Source organism: Mytilus trossulus, chromosome 5 (genome assembly GCF_036588685.1).
Source record: "Mytilus trossulus isolate FHL-02 chromosome 5, PNRI_Mtr1.1.1.hap1, whole genome shotgun sequence".
NCBI classification, from domain to species: domain Eukaryota; kingdom Metazoa; phylum Mollusca; class Bivalvia; order Mytilida; family Mytilidae; genus Mytilus; species Mytilus trossulus.
This window is the reverse complement of record NC_086377.1, coordinates 59,045,012-59,066,714: the sequence shown is the minus strand read 5'-3', so window position 1 is coordinate 59,066,714 and position 21,703 is coordinate 59,045,012. Positions and strand designations below refer to the sequence as shown.

Sequence of the window (21,703 nt, the reverse complement as noted above, 5' to 3'; positions counted from 1 at the left end):
AAATTTGTTTCTCTCATCAGAACAAGAACTAGGCTGGTATCAAAATTAAACACAAAACAACCAAAAAGTAATAAAATTGACTCCTTTGATAACCCAACTCAACACAGATTAAAATGAGAAACCCGAATAGAGTCAATATTTGACTCATCATTCTCACTAAAAAAAATAGGTTTGAAGACAACTAAAATTATATTGAATTAAACCGCATTTAAACAGAAATAATGGATCACAACGAACAGCTAGCTATGAAAGGCCTCGAACTGACTAGTGTAAAACTATTCACACGGGATAACTACCAGTCTAATCCATATAGAAATGAGAGCCGCATCCAAAAACGGCAACTACAGAACATCTTGAATTATGTTATCACAAACGCAAAACGACGGGTGCCACATGTAGAGCAGGATCTGCTCAGCCTCCAAGAGCACCTGAGATCACCCCTAATTTTTGGTGGGGTTCGTGTGGTTTATTCTTTATTTTTCTATGTTGTGTCCTGTGTACTATTTTTTGTCTGTTTGTCTTTTTCATTTTTACCAATGGCGTTGTCAGTTTATTATAGATTTATGACTTTTCCTATGATATCTTTCGTCCCTCTTTTATACCTGACAACGATAATATTATGAAATCGACCACATCGAATAACTAAACATGTTACCAACAATAAACTAACAGAAAAAAATACACAATAATATCAAAGATGATTCATGATAAATCAAAATACTGGTCACTGTGCTACATGTAGTGATAAAGTCGAGGACGAAACAACGTCTTACAGCAACAGCATCGGTCCGTTGGTTGTACAAATTCATCGAATAAACCAGGCTCTACATTGGATTCCTAATTTTACCATAGTCTGCTTACATCTTAAAACAAATTTACTATAAGCTGCTCGATTAAAGTGATGGACCCTTGTACCATCGACTTTCACAAAAATTATAACTTATAATAAATAATTGTATTCATTGACGTTTTTTCTTTTATTATATATCGTCTGCGTAGTTTATTTTGAAAGTACAGTTATTCATCGCATGTCGCATGTATATAAATGTCATCATCATTTATCAAAGCAACACCTTGATGACATATGATAATTAAATCTTTATATTTCAAAGTCATAATCTCTGACAGGCAGTAAATAGAATGATAACCAGTAATTAGTCTAGTGAACCTATAACTTTTGAGGTCTAGTGTAACCTTTTCGGATATTTTAATCAACACCTATCAAATACTATCCAATAACTTTTTAAAAGATATATCGAGTATGGTAAATTGAAACTCTTTCCAATCAAAAAAGAAGATTTGTGATATGTGTACATTTATATAAACACAAAATAAATATAAAAAGAGGTTCCAATAAGATATCCAACAATAGGCATTTGTATATTCACCTGTGTTAACATTCATTTATGCAAAATTAATTTAATTGTATGTCATGGCAGAACAAAAAGCTGACAACTGGGCTGGAGATACCATTGGAAAAGACACAGCCCAAAGTTCAATGAAATTGACTAATTTGATGTACAAACTCATCAGATATACTAGACTACAAGGCTTAAAATACAGTAAACCACACGGGCATTTTGTCTTTATAAAACTCATCAGCAGCGTTCATGTCAAAAAAGAGAATAGTATTAAACCCTGTCATTCTGCCAATTTTTTTTTAAATAAGAATAAAAAATATATTTGTTACCTGTTGGGAACCTTAGAATTTTGAACGCTTAACTTCAACATGTTATGAAGAGTGACTTTACAGAAAACAAACAAATCAATGAACCAGTAATGTTGACAAATGGGCTGTTACAAAAAATGTTATACCCTTGGGGCGCAACGTCCATCCATCAGAATGTGCAGCGACCTATGTGTTGTGGAACACACCAGGCTTTTAATTTGACTAACCAAGATCATTAGAAGCGTTCGAATCAAAGGAGTTAAAACTGAAGTGCACGAATAAGGTTAAACAGCAACAACATTCGAAAAGAATGAAAGGTTAAATATAGCTTAAAGGCTGAACAATAATATTGCATCTTAATATTAGTCATCTGTTTGTTATCTTGAAAAATGACATATTTGTGAAATTTAAGTAGAAAAGTAAAGGAACTAGATATTTTTTATCGCGTTCACCATTTGAGTTGATCCGACTTTACCGACGTCTTGACAACGCATTATATGACGTCAGAGAAGTGAAATAACCACCTTAATTTCCAATGAAATTTTTTATCGCGTTTTATTTTATTTTGAAATCTATGTACATGTATTTCAATGCAATCAATGTGATTTTCAACCCTCTGTCAGCAGTGGCGTACATTGTCAGTACAACATAAGTAAAAATATGAAAAAGACTGGATACAAAGAGAAATATTTCTAACAAAAAGACAGAGTGAACGTGAGTGGGTATATTTATATTCGATGATTTTTAATAAGACCCTTTGTGCCATCAGTTAATTTTTGATATTATTTTTTAGTAAGTATCTTCAATAGATGAGCAAGCTGCCAGCGGTAAAATGGTTTTTGCATACAAGATGACGAATAGCCATATATACAAACTAGAATTGCTAATAAAAAAAATCAGACTGCGAATTTATTCTTAACCTAAAACCTGTTGAACTTGTTTATGTTAAATTTAAGGAGTAAGTATATACGAGAAAGAAGCTGTATAATATTAGTTCTCTTGGTGTAATCAGGGGTGTACAGAATTTTACACCTTTGTTGAAAATTCATACACCCTGAGGCGCAGTCGAATGGGTGCAAGAATTTTCAACAACGGTGTAAAATTCCGTACATCCCTGATTACACCAAATAACGAATTTATTTCTTATGAACAGTACCTTTACTCACTTTGAAACCAGGATGTAAAATTGTAAAAATGGTGATGAAAAATCTCCAGGGTAATATGTTTTCAATGTCCATGTTACTGCACATTGCTAAATATTTTTTTCTTTACTTTTGGCAAAACTAAGAAAATTTTTGTGTGTTTTGAGTTAACACCCCGGGTGAACAAGGGTGGGTTGTTATTTACACCGGGGTAGTCAACCCCTCAGATTGCAGTATTTTTGCTGCATAAGAAATACTCCCACATATTAACTGACGTTGTGTTAGTCACACGAATATAGGTAAGAGAAATGCCTAAAGAGAATTTGAAACAATCACGAAAGCAAAGGAGTCTTCATCAAGGTTTTTTTTTCATCACTTCTGAAGAAAATGCAGTAATTTCAAGGAGAACAACTTAACCCATAAATGGAACTTGTAATGTTTTTGATTATAACTTTTTGAAAATGCTACGAAAAATATTTAATATTATAAAAACGAGTTTATTCTTTTCACAATTTCTAATGGAAACGTTTATATGATAGGAATACATTTTCTATTTACGCCAGACGCCCGTTTCGTCTACAAAAGACTCGTCAGTGACGCTTGAAACAAAAATGTTTAATGGTCAAATGAAGTACGAAGTTAAGAGCATTGAGGAACAAACATTTTTAAACGTTTTGCCAAATACATGTACAGCTAAAGAAATGTTTTCTTGAGGAAAATTCAATAGAAGACAGATCTATTCATCAATGAAATTTTATTAACGTTGCATTAATCTAATACGTATATACAAACGAAATTAAAAAATAGCAATAAAAAAAATAATCTGATTAAAGACCTCTGCATCAGAAATTAAGCTACAAGAGCTAACGATGAGTAAGCCATCCAGAAGATGAGATGTTGATCCATATATTGCACAACAGATAAACATTGTTTAATGTATACTATTATGGAAATAAACTGAATCGATATTTTCTTGCACTCAACTAAAGAGGAATAACTCAATTTGTAAAGTAGAAAATTCAATAGCATAACTGCTACGTGTACTACATCAATGTACAACTATATTATACAATTATTGTTTACCAATAAATGTTTGTAAATTTAATGTTCTAAATTGACGAAACCATCAGTATTACGAAATCAGAGATAATGCAGTTATATTGTATGTATATTATTGTTGTTTTTTCGTTTTATCAAAACGTCATTTCAGAGAAGCGAAGCAAAAAAGGAATTTGTTTTAGGAAGCACTTAATATTTTAATATTATAGAGTATTACGCTTAAATTGAATACTTCCAAAGCAATATATCATATTGCGAAAGAAATAAAGAAACTTTGTACGTTTGTCAATGCAAACTAAAAACCAGATTACGTAGAAGTAAAAAAATAAAGGCATTGCACGGTTTTCAACAATGAGCAACCCCTTACCGTATTAAAAGCTAAAAATGACCGACTTGTTCCTTTATCATTATGAGGCTTACGTTATACAGAAACATTTTATGGAGAAAGTAAAAGAAGCTTACTTTTCGCCATACATTTGATGTTCTCTGACCGATTATTGTAAAATTTTGTGATTATGTTGAACGCTTCCAACCCATAGAATTAGCAATAAAGATACAACAAAACTTCCTAATTGTATATCTATATTTCCGGGAATTTCCTATCATTATTTCCTGGCTAGAGGACTACCGCTAAAAAGGAAGCAATTTAACAAAGGTTCAAATGGTGAAGTTAAAATTAATCCTTTTGTAAATTTTACGAACACAATCAAGAGGGGGTTGACCATTATGGAATATCAGTTTCACAGATGAAAGCAGATATGTTCCTTATATCGTAGCTACAATCTCGCTCCTTTTTCACGAATGTGACCTACCAATTCATAATTAAAACCGAATAATACTCATATGCGCAGCACGACAGGTGCCACGTGTGGAGCAGGTCCTTTTTATCGTTTCCGGATCATATGATCATGAGATCATCCCCCGTATTTGGTTGGGTTAGTGTTGTTTAATCTTTATTTTTCTATGTTGTATGTTTGTGTAATACAATTTGTCTGTTTGTCTTTTTTTAAGCTAAAGTGTTGTCAGTTTATTTTTGATTTGTGAGTTTGAATTTCCCTCTTGTTTCTGTCGCCCCTCTTTTTTCAGTTATTTGTAGTTGTTTAATCTTTGAATGCACTGCTTTTTATCTTATAGAGCAGACAACTCTACATATCAAATAGGATTGAATGAAATACGAAAACTTATCTTTATAAAACCTGAATTGGATGCGACTGTCATTAAAGTAAACGCTATAAAACCAGATTTAATCCACCATTTTCTACATTCGAAAATGCCAGTACCAAGTTAGGAATATGACAGTTGTTGTCCATTCGTTTGATGTGTTTTAACTCTTGATTTCTCCATATGATTAGTGACTTTCCACTTAAAATTTTCCTCGGAAATTTTGTGATTATGTGTCAAGTTATGTGAACATGCAATAAAGCGTAATTTTTCATATGTCTCATCATCATGGTTTTAGGGTAAGAATGATTCGATGTTAAATCGCTGATGAATTTTTTTCTTTTCTCATACCACATCTTCTTTTTTATATTGTAAACACTTATAAGCACTGGGCGTAAGCTGATAGACTCATGTAGAGTAATAAGTTACTTTTACAATGCTACCAATGAGATGAAATTATGTGTTAAGTTATGTGAACATGTAATAAAGATAAATTTTACATATGTCTCATCCACATTGTTTGAGTAAAAGGATGATTCAATTTTAAATCGCTGGTGAAAATTGTTTTGTGAAATCTTTTATCAGTGGTAAGTTAATCATACCTTATCATTATCGGATATCTGACTTACGAACAGTACCATGTTATTTTGGTTTATTAAAACTGCTATTTGTCTTTTTATGTCAATATAACCTTTGTACCATGACTATGATGAATGATATCTCAGGAACATGTCACTTGCCATGACAACAATTAATTAGTGATGGTATCACTGTGTAGACAGTGTTGTGTAAGAACCACTACATATGGGTTGCATGTATCTTTCCCTTATAGAAACATCCAACTCCCCAAAATAAGCAATTTAGTATTCATACAACGTTGTAAATGTTTCTGTAAAGTTAGTAGAATAATTCCTCAATAAATTCAAACTTTTGAAAACTCGAATCACATGGAATAAAATAATTTGAAACTTAATAAATTTCTTTTATGATTTTCAAGATATATACCTAACTCTACTTCAAGTAGCGTTACGGAGGACGATTAAGATATCACTTTGACTACAATTTATCTTTTCTTTTAGCTTATGTTCTATGTCTATATTAATGTTGTTTATCTTCGTTGACATATTTTTGTTTTGTTATGTAGTGATTAAGATTATAACAAAATGTTGACGGCCGTTCCCCTGTTAAGACATTTATACTATGCTTATTTATTTATTGCTAATTCTTTAGTTTTCTATGCTGTGTCATGTGTACTGTTGTTTGTCTGTTTGTCTTTTTCATTTTGATCCATGGCGTTTTCAGTTTATTTTCGATTTATGAGTTTGACTGTTCCTCTGGTATCTTTCGTCCCTCTTATATACAACCTATTATGTCTGTTTGTTTTGTTTACACATTGTTGTCACTATAATGAAATTGTATGCGACTGTCACCTGATGAGATGTTACGTAAGCTATAAAGCCAAGTTTGATACGGCATTTTTCTAGATAAGTAAATGACTGTACCATGTAAAGAATTTGACAGTTGTTTGACATTTATGTGATGTGTTTGTGCATTTGATAAGGGACTTTCCAATTTGAATTTTCGTTGGAATTTATTTTTTGTGAAGAGGTGTTTCATTAGCTATCATACCACATCTTTTAATTATTTATATTTTTATAAAAGAAAAAAATAAGATTTGTTATACAAACAAAATATTTATTCAAGTACATCATTCAAAGTAACACTATATTTTAAGTAGAACACTTATATTAAGTTGACAATGAGGATAGCCCGAAGACTCTTCAGAAGTTGGTGTCTCTTTTAAGGCACTTGAATTAATTCATATATTGTTGAACAATGTGACAAAATATACTATAAAGTTGTAGAGCAATGGATTTCTATAAACACGGAAGTAGTATTCACTACTCCACACATTGATACTTTGTATCACATTGGGAGGCAAATTAAAAAAGTGACGTCATCATTGGAAATGGGCGACCAAGTTGAACTTGTAAACATTCTTCAGACTGGACATTTTCAAAGTAGTGAACATTTTCAAGATAATGTATTGAATACTAAACTCTCTGAATTTCATAAGGCGAGTAGGAAAAGAGATAAATTAATTTCAGCCTTTATTGTAGTGCAGTTATTTTGTGTTTTACTAGCAGTAGCTGTCAATTTCGTGTATTTGAATGGTAAGCATATTTCTAAACGTATTTGTTATTTCAGAAAACATTCGTTAAATATGTTCATAATCTATGTAAAGATATATAGAGATACACAAGAATATGCATGTTTAACATTTAATTTTGACCTGCTGATTTGGACTTGTTACTGGGTTTGTAATAACTCAGGATTCACTATGACATATGTGGGACAGGATCTGCCTACCCTTCCAGAGCACATGAGATCACCTCATGTTTTGGTCGGGTTCATGTTTATAAATCATAAGTTTTCTATGTAATGTTTTGTGTGCCATTGTTTGTCACTTTTTTTTAGATTTATTAGTTTTAATGTCCCAATGGTATCGTTTGCACCCTTTTTCAATATCAATCATCGGCGATAAACAGAAAAAAAAACAATTTGTCGCCGATAGTGTACGCTATTACACTTTGCAATAGTGACATTTTCAGCATCTATACATCGACATAAAAGTTAAAAGAAAGCATGTCACATGTCAGTAAAAACATAATAGATAATTTTAAGTTCTATAACCGTCCATAGGTCTATACAATCGTGATTAAATTTTGCAGATACATTTAAATAGATATATTTTTTTCCAACTGCCATTCTTAAAAGGTAAAACAAACCCCAAAAACTCAATCAAATGTGATAACAGGACTATCAGAATAAAAGAAAATCTATAATAACCTAATCATTAATGAAGTACTCAAACAATTATTACTTTAGTTAAAAGTTTCAGCAAGTAACAACCATAAAAATGTCGACTGAAAACGAAAAAAGAAGATATCAAAGCAAAATTATATTGCTATATATAAACGGAAAAGGAAAACCATAACACATAACGGATGTTCATTTCTGTTATTATTTGCTGCTACCTCAACATGCTTGGCAAATTTATTCGTTTAATGCTAGCAACATACAACTAGAATATGTAGAAAAAGACAGTTAAATTTACAGAAATCTGTTGATGCTGATACCTTTGAATAATTGTACACATTAAGGTGTCACATACAATTACAACGATATATCTTTGTAAAAATAAACTGAACGTTTTATTGTGTTGTACAATATTTTTGAATTCTTTATATGTTTGTCACAGGGTCAAATAGATATTTTGCCAAACTTTTATTTATGCAAATTAACCGAGCAAATTGAAATTACTTTTAGTCAAGATGCGTGTTCCCACCTTAGAAATTAAATAGTATTTATCAGTTATAATAAATACAATAATCTATTCCAGATAATATAGCAAAAAGTGTGCGGCTAGAAAAGCAGATACAACAATGCACAATGTATACTTCGAAACTTACAAGTTTAGACAAACAAGGTAAATTATCATGTTAGTTAACGTAGACTATCAAGTTTATACAAACAAGGTCATGTAGCATGTAAATAAATGAAAAATATTTCACTGTACTAGTACATATTTTTGTTAATGTTGATTTGAAGCCCGCCTTTGAATGTGGGCTATTTCGTGCTTTTTGGTCGTTTTTTTTTCTTTGACACATTCCCCATTTCTATTCTCAATTTTATTGATTTAAATATTTTTTTTAATAAAGTACAAAGATAACTGATTTTTTTTTTTAACAAACTTCAAAAATAAAGAATATCATACAAAACAATGTAATTCTGTTACAAGGTTAGAGCCACATTTTTTAAAACACTATATAGGGTAAAGATCGAAACAAAACTTTCGGAGAGCCGAATATATATAGCACGTCTAAGAAGACGTAACGCAGGCTCCTCGTGCATAAGTTTATTAACAGATCCGTGTAATAAAATAAACCAAAAGATATAGTTTAGCTAATAAGTTGTTTCATTGACGAATACCTCGTTCAATTTGAAAATAATGACATCTTACTATTTTTCCATTTTTATATACATAATAAATATCATTTAATTAAAGATGATAATGGTATGAAAGACCTATTAAAGGACGAAAAGGGCTCCAGTGGATACGCGGGTGCTGACGCTAATCAAGGTAATACTGGTGAAAAAGGAGTGAAAGGTGAGAGAGGCGACAAAGGACTTAAAGGACCAATTGGCGCATCTGGCATTAAAGGCGAAAACGAAAACAAAGGTTTAATAGGATCAAAAGGTCAAATTGGAGATAAACGAACCATTGGTGAACAGGGTCTAACAGGGATAAAAGGTCGAATCGGAGAAAAAGGACCAATAGGAGATAAAGGGGTAGCAGGTAAAAAGGGCCCAAATGGAAATAACGGAACAGTTGGCGAAAAGGGACCAATAGGGATGAAAGGACCAATGGGAGACAGAGGCTTAGCGGGTGAAAAAGGAACAGTTGGTGAAAAGGGACCAATAGGGATGAAAGGACCAACAGGAATTAAAGGAATTATAGGAGATAAAGGCGTGTCAGGCGAAAAAGGACCACATGGTGATAAAGGAACAAATGGTGAAAAGGGACCAACAGGGATGAAAGGACCAATGGGAGATAAAGGCAAAAAGGGAACAGTTGGAGATAAAGGCCAAAATGGTGCAGAAGGTATAGACGCAGAAAAGGGTTCAGCTGGTGCTAAAGGTATAGAGGGTCAAAAGGGTTCAAAGGGCGAGATTGGATCATCTGGCATTATTGGTCCTACAGGAAACAAAGGTGAAAATGGCGCAAAGGGAATCACTGGTGTTAAAGGTCTTATGGGAGAAAATGGACTACCTGGCTTAAAAGGGGAACATGGCGAAAACGGTATCAATGGAAACAAGGGAACTACAGGACAGAAAGGTGCTATTGGCGACAATGGACAAAAAGGTACAATTATACACAAATCAATTCAGACTTACAACATTTTAATTGAAATAATTGTACTTGAGACAAAGTAATGTATACAGTGTATTGATAATGATGAGAAAAGTAGAAACCACTTTTGTTGCCTATAAATATCACGAGAACATTTGATGATGATTTTCAAGCCGAACGTTTACATTTGTGACGAACATGAAAACCAAAAGACACCTATCAATTTCGCTAGAAGCAGTGCACAGTAAAATTACAAATATATTGAAATCCGAGGAAAATTCAAAACGAAAAGATCTTAATCAAAAGGCAGAATCAAAAGATAAAACACACCATAATAATTAATAACAACTGTCATATTCCTGACTTGGTACAGGTATTTTTTGATTGATTGAACCTGGTTTTATAGGCCAACCCTCTCCCTTATATGACAATCACGTCAAATTTCATTATATTGACAACGATATGTGGACAAAACAGACATAATAGGTAAAATTCTCAGAATATGGGTCCAGTAGTCATCACAATGTGACAATCTTAATCAAATTAAAAACAAACAAATATTTAACAAACAAGCAAATAAAAGCATATATCAAATAAGTGTATACTTTTCTTACCAGTAATCAACGGTCCCAGGCTTTTAATTTGATACGCTACACGCGTTTCACCTACATAAGACTCATCTGTGACGCTCATATCAAAAAAGAAATAAAACCAAACAAGTACAAAGTTGAAGGGCATTGAAGACCCCAAATTCCAAAACGTTGTACCAAATACGTCAAAGGTTATCTATGCCTGGAATACGAAAATCCTTAGTATAATGACAAAAAAAATACTTTAAATGCCCTGGCTTGTTGAAATATGTTGCATGTTTCGAACGTTGATTTCATCCATTTGAACCAGAATGAAGTTAATGGATTGTATATGTGAAAGACACAGTTTTCTTCAATGTATGGTACGAATTCAACATTTAACATATCTGGATTGTAGGAGCAGGCGGAGAAAAGGGTGCAATGGGAAAGTCTGGGGAACAAGGTATGTCATTGATAAATACAATGTTTAAGATCTTTAAACGCTTATATAAATACTTTGTTCGATGGGTGGTTCAGAATTAATCTTCATTAAAATGCATGCAAAGGAACAGACCCAAAACGGCACAAATTACTCATTTATCTTAAAGCATACATAGAAGCAGTTTTGTTACTGGTGTGTTATTTTATGTTACTCAATTGTAGGAGCAATTGGGGAAAACAACTATTTAACATTTGCGATGTCGGGTCCTATTATTGCTGATTATGAGGTGTGGGCATTGATCATTGTTATAGGTCGTACGATGATATATAGCTGTTAACCTCCGTTCAATTTGTTTTTGTTGCGGAGAGTTGTCTCGTTGGCAGTCACACCATTATTTCGTTTTTATCACTTTAAGATGCATTAGATAGTTATTACTATACGTGTATGCATCATTTTTGATTACGAATACGTATGTTTTCACAGCTAAGAAAATTACCTGTGGATCTGGTTGGGGTCAGTTTATGGGAAGTTGTTATAACTTTCAACTGAATTCAAGAAAGACTTGGAATGATGCAAATGTAAGTTTAATGAAATAAATATAAAAAAAAACTTTGTAATAATTTAAAATGTTTAATGTTTACCTTTTTTAAAAGCCATCTATCCTATGAACAACATTTGAAAGTTGCCTATGGATCTGGTTTAGGTTGGTTGTTTTTATTTTCAATCTTATTAAAAAAAGACATGGTTTCAAACAAAAGTAAGTTAAAAAGCATTATATACCAATGCAAAATATGTCTCGGTTTTTTTAAGGCATTTATCATCAGGGACAACATTTGAAATCTTAATTTAATTGTGAAAAAAATAAATAAAAAACTATCCTTATTCTTTGACTATACAGGTCGTGTCCTCTCATTACATAATTCAAACTTTGGTCATTGCTTTAAACGCACCTGTCCCATAAAATATAAAATAAGGATCCGAGAGACTCAATTAAGTCTGTTTCTTATACATGTTATATCTTAACAAATTTCTAGAAATGATAAACACACTTTTACTACCAACGAGATGTGCCCAGCTTCCCAATTGTGATCTTTTTATTTCTACGTTGCTCGATAACATCAGTTCCTGCCCATATGTTTATCAGTAAATATGATTTGCGTGAGCTTGCGTTATACATGGAAGCTTTGAAGCAATGTTTTATTAAGTTGGAAAGTCTGTTTAATATCATCTATTTTATTTTTAAAAATAAATAACAAACAAACAAACAGCAACATTGATGACAGAGAGTTGATTTTGATATACAGTTTAAAACTAATACAGAACCTCAAAGATTTCAGACAAACGTGTCGAATCTCAACAAACTTCCATGTGTTGCTGAATGGTAGGCAGTTTCCACTACAAATGTTCATGTTATTTTATTTTAAGTTATGTCAACATATAATCAAACTAATGTTTATATATGTTTTATCTTAATTGTTTCAGACAGACTGTCAGAGGAAAGGAGGATTCCTTGTAAAAATTGAGGATTTTGTTGAGAACTGGTTTTTGAAATCATTTGTCAATGGTAAGTTTATCACAAATTATCAATATCCTTCGAGGAGCCTCGGTAGCCGAGTGTTCTAAGTTATTATTACTGTAATCACTAGAGAGTCAACACGGAAGTTGTGTCAGAACCCCGCTCGTGCGGGTGTACTCGACTCCAATTTAAATTGATAAGAAATGTCGGTTTCCTTTTGAAGGTCGGTGGTTTTTCAAGGGCACTCCGGCTTCCTATTCCAATAACCACTGGCAACCAAAAAAGCCTAAAATACAGTGTTAAAAAAACATCAAATCAAAAATCAATATCCTTCGTACGAACAAAAGCATGTTATGTGTGTTATCATTAAAATGATATTTGTCTTTTTATTTTAACTTTGTGTATACTCATTATTTAAATTCTTCCCGCGTAAGGAACACATTTAATAATTAATTACATCACTATGAATGTTAGCAGCGCCGTGTTAAAATGATTGAATGAGAACTATGTATTCCTATAGGAAATACTTACGTCTACAATATTAGCAATGGTTTTTTTTTTCAACACTGTAATTTTTGCTGTAACATTAACTAAGCATTACCTTCAAGCATCTCACCCACCGAAGATTTTATAGCATTTTATTGGCATTTTATAGAAAATAGATATAATACTTATAAATTTTGAAGCAACGTATCTGCAATGGATTAGCATCGTAAGGATCTGAATTGACCCTAAAATACTACATCGATCGTCATATTCATTGCATGGTATTACAATATGTTTAATTGTATTTTAGGCGGAAGTGTATGGATTGGAGCGCATGATTCAACGCGAGAATCTCGTTTCATTTGGGTGTCTGACAATACATCGGTTACGTTTACTGATTGGAATACTGGCCAGCCGGATAATTGGAGAAATGGTGAAGACTGTGTTCATTTTCAAAGGGGGTCAAGTAAATGGAATGACGCTCCTTGTTTGTCGAAAATGGGATACATTTGTGAAAAACATTGAATGCAAAAGTTATGTGATGCTATAGCGAGAAATTAGATAAAAGAAAGCTGTTTGTTTTGTTTTTGCATCATGGTACATCGGATATTTTTTTTGTCTTATTTTCAAAAGGATTTTTTTTTCATCAATCTCAAACATCTGAGTTGAGAGGTTTTATCCGAGGAAAGGCTATTCGATTTCTTATAATTGCTTAAATCCTCCTCATTTAAACTTTGGTTCATATGTGTCTCATTTGCAATCAAACTAGTTTTGTATTGTAGTATAATATATTTTACATGGAACAGACCCGGTTTCTTTATTTCTAAATAATCTGTTATTAGACTTTTGTCTACATGTGTTGACTATACCCCTACTTATAGTAAACATTAAGTTCATTCAAACATATTAATTAAAAATAAATTGTAAAGGACTGAAAAAGTATCAAACTTTACTTTACAAGACCGTTTGTTTGTGGGAGAAGTCGGTTTCCCGAAGAAAAAATATAAAAAACAACGAAGTTTGGGAGTACAAAAATCCTAGTCGTTGTAAATCAAATTGGGGTTAAAAAGCTGGTGTTAAACTGGTTCCGTACTAGCTATATTGGTTTGACAGGTTCTGTCCATTATTTGATAAAGTTCTCAAATATAAAATAAAATCAAAGCCTACAGCTAAATTGTGTATATGAGAAGAGTTTGAGTTGATGAATAACCCAGTATGCATCGGGAGTCTATAAGTTTGAACATATTTGTCTTACAGAATGCAGTTAACATGTAAATAATCGGTGTTTGTTGAAAAAAAGCATATTGAAGACTCACTATTGACATGTCCAGCTCATACAAACATATATATGTATGAAACACCTTTAATTGGAGTTACTATTTATCGATATCATCATGAAAGTGCGTATAACCAAATTAGATATATAATTGTAGTTACACTTTGACAATACACTTCAACTACTTTCATTAAACTTCTCTATCTCGTTTTAAACTTTATAAAGTAGATCCTTTACAATTTGCACATTGATGGGAAATATTAAAATCTGATTAAAACTGTGACTACTACTTGTTCTACTTTACAATTTGCACATTGATGGGAAATATTAAAATATGATTAAAACTGGGTTTACTACTTGTTTGGTTTATAACACTTTTGCGTTATCATATTTAACGTTTTAATTTTCAGAAGTTCTGATGAATTTCTGGTTCTTTGGATCCTGAATGCTCTTCAACTTTGTATTTTTTTGGTTTATAACTATTTTGATATGAGCGTCACTGATGAGTCTTATGTAAACGAAACGCGCGGCTGGCGTACTCAATTTTAATCCTGGTACCTTTTAATTACTATTTACACCACTGAGTCGATGCCTCTGCTGGTGGACGTTTCGTCCCAGAGGGTATCATCAGCCCAGTAGTCAGCACTAGGGTGTTGACATGAATATCAATTATGTGGTCATTTTTTTATAAATTTCCTGTTAACAAAACTTTGAATTTTTCAAAAAACTAAGGATCTTCTTACATTGTCTTATCCCAGGCATAGATTACCCTAGCCGTATTTGGCACAACTTTTTGGAATTGTGGATCCTCAATGCTCTCCAACTTTGTATTTGTTTGGTTTATAACTATTTTGATATGAGCGTCACTGCTGAGTCTTATGTAGACGAAACGCGCGTCTGGCGTACTAAATGATAATCCTGGTACCTTTGATACCTATCTAACTCCCTTTTTCAAATTTCACCCTTGTTTATTCTTGTATATCCCGTTTAGTTAGATATCGGTTGCAATAGTTTGTATAAGCGTTCCAAATTAAAAGAAATCTAATATAAAAAAAAAGCCTTAAAATGATTAGAAATTGGGAAACACTCCATTGATATGCTGGTAGAAAACACAATAAGGGGAATTCGAATAGACTCTGCGCTAACAGCTTTTAGCACGTTGAAAACTTTTAAACATTCACTCGAAGCGCTCTTGTGAATATGCAAATTTCCAATTTTATAATGTTCATGGCACGTGCTCTTGTATAATCGACATTCAGTGAGATCAAAACAACTTTATGTTTTTGGATAAGCATTTCTAATATCAACTACTCTTCCGAAGTACCTGAGATCACCCCTGGTTTTTGGTGGGGTTCGTGTTGTTTATTATTTAGTTTTCTATGTTGTGTCATGTGAACTATGGGTTGTCTGTTTGTCTTTTTCGTTTTTTATCCATGGCGTTGTCGGTTTAGTTTCGCTTTATGAATTTGACTCTCCCTTTGGTGTCTGTCGTTCCATTTCTTTTTGTCTGACGAAATGTCATCGATTTGTTGCAGCATCTTGTTTTGTTTTATCTTTATTGTTAACACTGATGAACAAGTATACATTTGTATTTAAGGACTACCTGAGCACCACCATGTGTGTGGGATTTTCTCGCTACGTCTAGGGTCAATTTATGGCCTTCGGCTGTCGTCTGCTCATTGATTGTGTTGTTTTCTCTTTGATATATTTCCCATTCCTATTCTCAATTTGATGTTGAAGTCTATTATATACAGTATACATTTTAATATGATCGCATGGCATGAAATTTCTTCGATCTGGAATATAATTAATCATAACCTTAAAGTGTGTTGGTGAATCAAAGTAAGAATTACATGTCTATTAAGATCAAATTGATATGTATTGTAAAACAATGATGTAATTTTAATCAAAATCTTCCATTTTGGAATTATAAAAATCAGTAGCAGGGAAGTCTTATTTCACTGAAAAACCAGGTCAACATATACTCTTATATTGTCATATTAATAACTAACCATCTTGAAACTTGATTTAATACGATATCTTTCATAAGAGTCACTTGTACATTCGAACTAAACATGTACCTTGTAAATAGTCCGTACTCTATTATCATGTACATACCAGTATGCATTTTTGACACCCATTTTCTCTTTCTCGCTTGAAAACATGACGTTTTTTTTGTCAGATTTATTTCCATGTGACCTTTGTGTTTATCTCATCGAATCATGTTGAGTATAAGTTTCAGTTTGTCTACGCTAGTAGTAAAAGAAAAAAAGATATCACATAGCAACGCGGTACATATTATATTTTAATATGATATATTTGCCAATATTTTTCAGCTTTTTTCGTGAGATAATCAAATTATAAATTAAACGAACAAACGGGATTCTTTTCAAAACAATAATTGACCAATGGTTAAGCTTGTGTATGTTGTGTTGATGTTGTTTTGTAAATCTATCTACGCCATTGCAAATTTATTTTGAAAGAATCGGTTTGGAATGTTGTGGTTGAATTTAAGGTTTATATGTTTGGGAGGACCAGATTGGTAAACTGTTTTGATGGTTTCGTTGTTTTATTATTCGTTGTTAACCATTGGACATGCTGACACATGATCAACCAATCTCCATTACATAACCTAATTATATACATCGTTATGTAATCATAGCCAGTTAATACTATAGACTATCTGAGTTTTAAATTTAAGCGATTGAAGTCATACATTCTTCTGCGACTGTCTTACAAATGAGAGGTGTAGCTAGCTAGTAGACCTGTGTTCCTATTTTGGTAGATTGATGGAAAAGCTATTTTTTTTTATAAGGAGTGTCTCTTAATTCATCAAATTTTTAAAAGCCCAAAATTAGAACGCCTAAAAATATATATCAACGTTTTAATCAATATACATTTTGTATTTTGCTTTCATATAGAAATTGTATAACACTCAATTATAATATTAAACAGTCCATAAAAGTAAATATATATATTTTTATTTGAAATGGATTTAAACAACTGATAAACTACTGTCACATAATTAACATAATTTGGTTACTATAGAAACTATTACATACTAGTATGTGAACCTTCAACTTGATCATAAATATAAAAAAAAATGTCTTTGAACCTGAATTATCGTTCCATTTGTATTCTACATCAGAATTCAGACATGCGCAGTCTTCTTTGTTATTACAGTTGTTTGGTTCACCAGGATACCAGTTAGTATATGTAAGTGATGAATTGTCAACTTCCCATACAAAACGTCCCGTCGCACAAAATTGTGTGCTCCAAACTAAACGTCACCTTCAGACTTATCTTAAAACAAACTGAATGCTTACATAACTGTCGTTATACAAATATGAGAACAAAATCGAAGAAAAGATGAAATAACTTAGTTTGTATAACTTCGTTTTATTTTGCGTTTTTAACGTTCGTAATTTAGGCGCTACTAATAACAAAAAAAAACTTAACGCATGTCTGACGTTCACGTTTCTGTTAGAATATCTCAGGCGTCTTTAAAAAAACACATAAACATTGACATGCAATGCACACATAGGTCCGTCAACTTTATAAAAAAAAATAACTGAGGTATATCAAGGTTACTTCTTACTGTATCAAAATAGATAAACAATTTACCATAAGCAATACGAAGATATGGTTTTATTGCAAAAGTATAACCGACCTGAGTTTTATATGATCGATCCGATCCGATGAGGTGTAATAAAAACATAGCAACCGTCTTGGCACAAAACTTGGACTGTCAACATGAATTCTATCGTTTGTTCGGCGCGTCTGGCGTATTAAATTATAATTTTGATACCTTCGGTAGCTATTGACACCACTGGGTCGATTCAACTACTGGTGGACGTTTTGTCCCGAGAGTATCACCAGCCAAGAATTCAGATCTTCGGCGTTGACATAAATATATATTATTTCGGATTTTGTCTGACGTTCACGTTTCTGTTTGAATAACTCAGTCGTCTTTAAAAAAAAACATAAACATTGACAGGCAATGCACATATAGGTCCGTCAATATTATAAAAGAAATAACTGAGGTATATCAAGGTTACTTCTTAATGTATCAAAATAGAAGAACCACTGAGTCGATGCAACTACTGCTGGACATTTCGTACAGAGGGTATCACCAGCTTAGTAATCAGAAATTTAGTATTGCCATGAATATCAATTATATGGTAATTTTTTCATAAATTGGCTGTTTACAAAACTTTGAATTTTTGAAAGAAATTAGGATTTTCTTATTCCATGATTAGATTACCTAACCAGCATTTGGCACATGTTTTCGGAATTTGCGGTCCTCAATGCTCTTCAACTTTGTACTTGTTTGGCTTTTTAAGTGTTTTGATATGAGCGTCACTGATGAGTCTTATGTTGACAAAACGCGCGTCTGGCGTACTAAATTATAATCTTAATACCTTTGATAACTATTTATTGATGCTTGTCGAATGATTTGTGTCACTTAAATATCACCATTTGTGTTGTTGACCACATATTGCATTATAACAAATGCCAATGAACATGAACTAAACAGCAATCTACCAATATGAAGGCTCTTGACTACATGTTTTGTACTTTTTGTTTCAATGTATGCACTGGATATTCAATGGTCTATGTTAATACTTGATTAACACTATTGTGCTTGTTTCGCATTCATTTTTTATTTCACTCTTAAACTCCCTTACATAAAAAAGATAAGTAAGTAAGTAAGTAAGTAATGACTGTATTTAAAGAGGGTGACTAAATAAGCTTTTAACTTATCTACCTTAATTGAGGCTCTCAAAAAGAACTATATTACAAATATTACAAAGCTTACAGTTTCTAACATATTATGTAAATGCACTATTCAGGCAATAAACTATGAATTGTCTGTAGAACAAGACAAAAATAAATTCATAAACATATATATACATAACATCCAATTCATTAGTATATATCAGTAAGTTTTTATAAATAATTTATAATCAAGAATCAACACATTTTTCCATAAAAATGTCCAGGTTCTCACAACATTAGTATACCTTATAGCTGTATTTAGCAAAACTTTCAAAAAGGAGTATGGTCCTCAATGCTTATGATGCTCTTCAACTTCGTTCTTTGTTTTGCGTTGATGACTTTTTTATTAGAGCGTCACTGATGAGTCTTTTTTGTAGACGAAACCTGCATTTGTATTTATCACATCATTTCAATACTGGAATCTATGATGAGTTTATTAACTATCCATACTGAATAACGACTTTGGTGTCTATTGGTTTCTATAAGCTTAGTCTTTAGTTTACTATGTTGTGCTTTTTTCTTACGGAAATTATGGTGACAGTTGTTTTCCGCTTGATCTGTTAATTGATAGCTGCGGGTTGTGTCAGTTTAAAGGCATATGAAACTTTAAAACAAATAAAAATATGTTGCATATTATGTTTTTTTAAGTACATACCCTTTTTTCTCAAGAAAAATTCTATACGTTATCCAAATTGAGAAGAAATTTACTTACATTGTTAACTTCTATTAAAGGTTTCCGTATGCAGTAAATTCAGCTTGACCTTTCTTGCAAAAATTCGGTGATTGCAATACGCGTAGATCTGTCATTTAAATAAACTTTTATATTATTTTACATGTATTACACGCGCTCAATATTCATGCTTCTTTCTTGACTATTTCCGTTTTTGCAAAGATAACATTATTCGAAAGAAAACCAGAACTGCGTTTTTTAATTCTTCTACTATCTTATCATGGGTTTCACGACAGATAATATCAAACAGGCGCTCCATTAGTAAAATACTATTTTTATCTCCCTTCTCTTTTTTCTTCTTTTGCTGTCTACTATCTCAGAGTCTACTATAGATGTAAGTACACAAAAATACACCGAAAAAGTGAGTAAATAATTTATATGTTTGTGTTTATTGTCTTGCATTGATAACATGTATAACTAATGACATGTTTTCAAAGCATAATCAAATTAACTACAAACAGTCACGAGTGCCACCGAAACACATACGTATTTGATTTGTGAATTTTATCGTTCTTGCTAAATTGAAATATTTAGTCATGTCAAATAAGTTAACATCGCACTGCAGTGATTTCTACAAGTTTTCACATTAAGTTTAATTGCTGTCAGTTGATAACAATGTATTTCAAAATAGAATATAGTTGATGAAATAAATAATTAATTATATAGATGTATAGGTGAACCATTGAAACAAAATATATGGTACACATAGATAACATCTATAATTTGTTTTCAATCCTGTATATTAAAAAATTGTATCAAAAGGAGAATGAAAAAGTGAAAAACGTTAACATAAAAATGATATAGATATAGACACAATACAAAAATTATATCAAAAAGGAATCCAGATTATTTTAAATTGTTTAAAAACAATGTGTGTTTTCCTCGGAAATAAATGGTTCTGCGGATGTTTAAGATAATAACAGTTGGAAATGAACTTGTTTCCGTTCTGTTACTTAAAATTTGTCTTAACAAAACGTCATAAAATAATACAAAATGTTTTATACCATCAACTCAAATCAAGTTCAATTTTGTCGAAGGTCACTCTAACTGTTTGAGTAATGCCCCTTTATCATGTTATATGAATGCAGGGACATAATAAGTGTCCAATGGACTTTGATGAAATACCTTACTTTCAGATTCATACTGAATAACTACTTTCGGTTTTGTTTTTCAATCTCAATACTTAGACTTTAGTTTTCTATGTTGTGTTTTGAAAATGTATGTAACAATTCAAGAATATGACAGTTGTTTTTCGCTTGATCTATTTATTGGTAGCCGAAGTTGAACTTTCATTTACTTTTTCAATCCTTTTTTCTCCACTATCATGTACTTTAAAAACAAGAAAATACAACAAAAAATTGCCACATCTATTGAGGAAATAGCATATTTCGAAAAAGAGAGAACACGCGATATCAAATTCTGCAAATATTTTAATACTGGTTTAACGACAGATAATTTTAAACTGGCTCCCCAGAAGTAAATAACTGTTATTATCCCCCTTTGTGTTTATATCTTTTTCTTTTGCTATATACATCATTCGACCTTAATATTTGAATAAGTGAGTACACGATTTAAATATGTTCATGTGTATCATGTTACACAACTAATGGCAGGGTTTAAACATAATCAAAACTACAAACAATGCTTCCGAAACATAAATACATATTTGCTTTGAAAATTTTACTGTTTTTATAAATACCAACACTAGTTACCTTTTAAATTATAATTGTAATTGTTCTACAATTTTACAAAATCTAAGCCCGACGATAAATCTAATGGTTTCAGATGATAAGAATTTGTAAGTGCAATTTTAAATACAGCATTACGCCTCAAAGTATTTATCTAATTAACGATGTGTGTTTTGCGTGTTGATATATGGAGCGCATTGATAACACATATAATGTGTGTTCAATTAAATTTAAAAAAGTGTTATTTAAATCAAAAAGAATCTAAAAAGTT

General features: G+C 31.9%; 1 protein-coding gene across 1 annotated transcript; it reads left to right on the top strand.

Annotated features, from left to right (window-relative positions):
- The first annotated feature begins 6,860 nt into the window (after positions 1-6,860).
- On the top strand, positions 6,861-14,482 carry LOC134718987 (pulmonary surfactant-associated protein D-like). Its single transcript, XM_063581876.1, has 7 exons — positions 6,861-7,205; positions 8,435-8,521; positions 9,101-9,958; positions 10,934-10,978; positions 11,441-11,535; positions 12,440-12,521; positions 13,270-14,482. The coding sequence occupies exons 1-7, from the start codon at positions 7,001-7,003 to the stop codon at positions 13,482-13,484; spliced, it is 1,587 nt and encodes a 528-aa protein (XP_063437946.1). The 5' UTR covers positions 6,861-7,000; the 3' UTR covers positions 13,485-14,482.
- Positions 14,483-21,703: the final 7,221 nt, after the last annotated feature.

Coding starts and splice junctions, on each gene's coding strand:
- LOC134718987 (XM_063581876.1), top strand. CDS start 7,001: ATGGGCGACCAAGTTGAACTTGTAAACATTCTTCAGACTGGACATTTT. Junction 9,959..10,933: donor TGGCGACAATGGACAAAAAG/GTACAATTATAC, acceptor TCTGGATTGTAG/GAGCAGGCGGAGAAAAGGGT. Junction 10,979..11,440: donor GGGAAAGTCTGGGGAACAAG/GTATGTCATTGA, acceptor ATGTTTTCACAG/CTAAGAAAATTACCTGTGGA.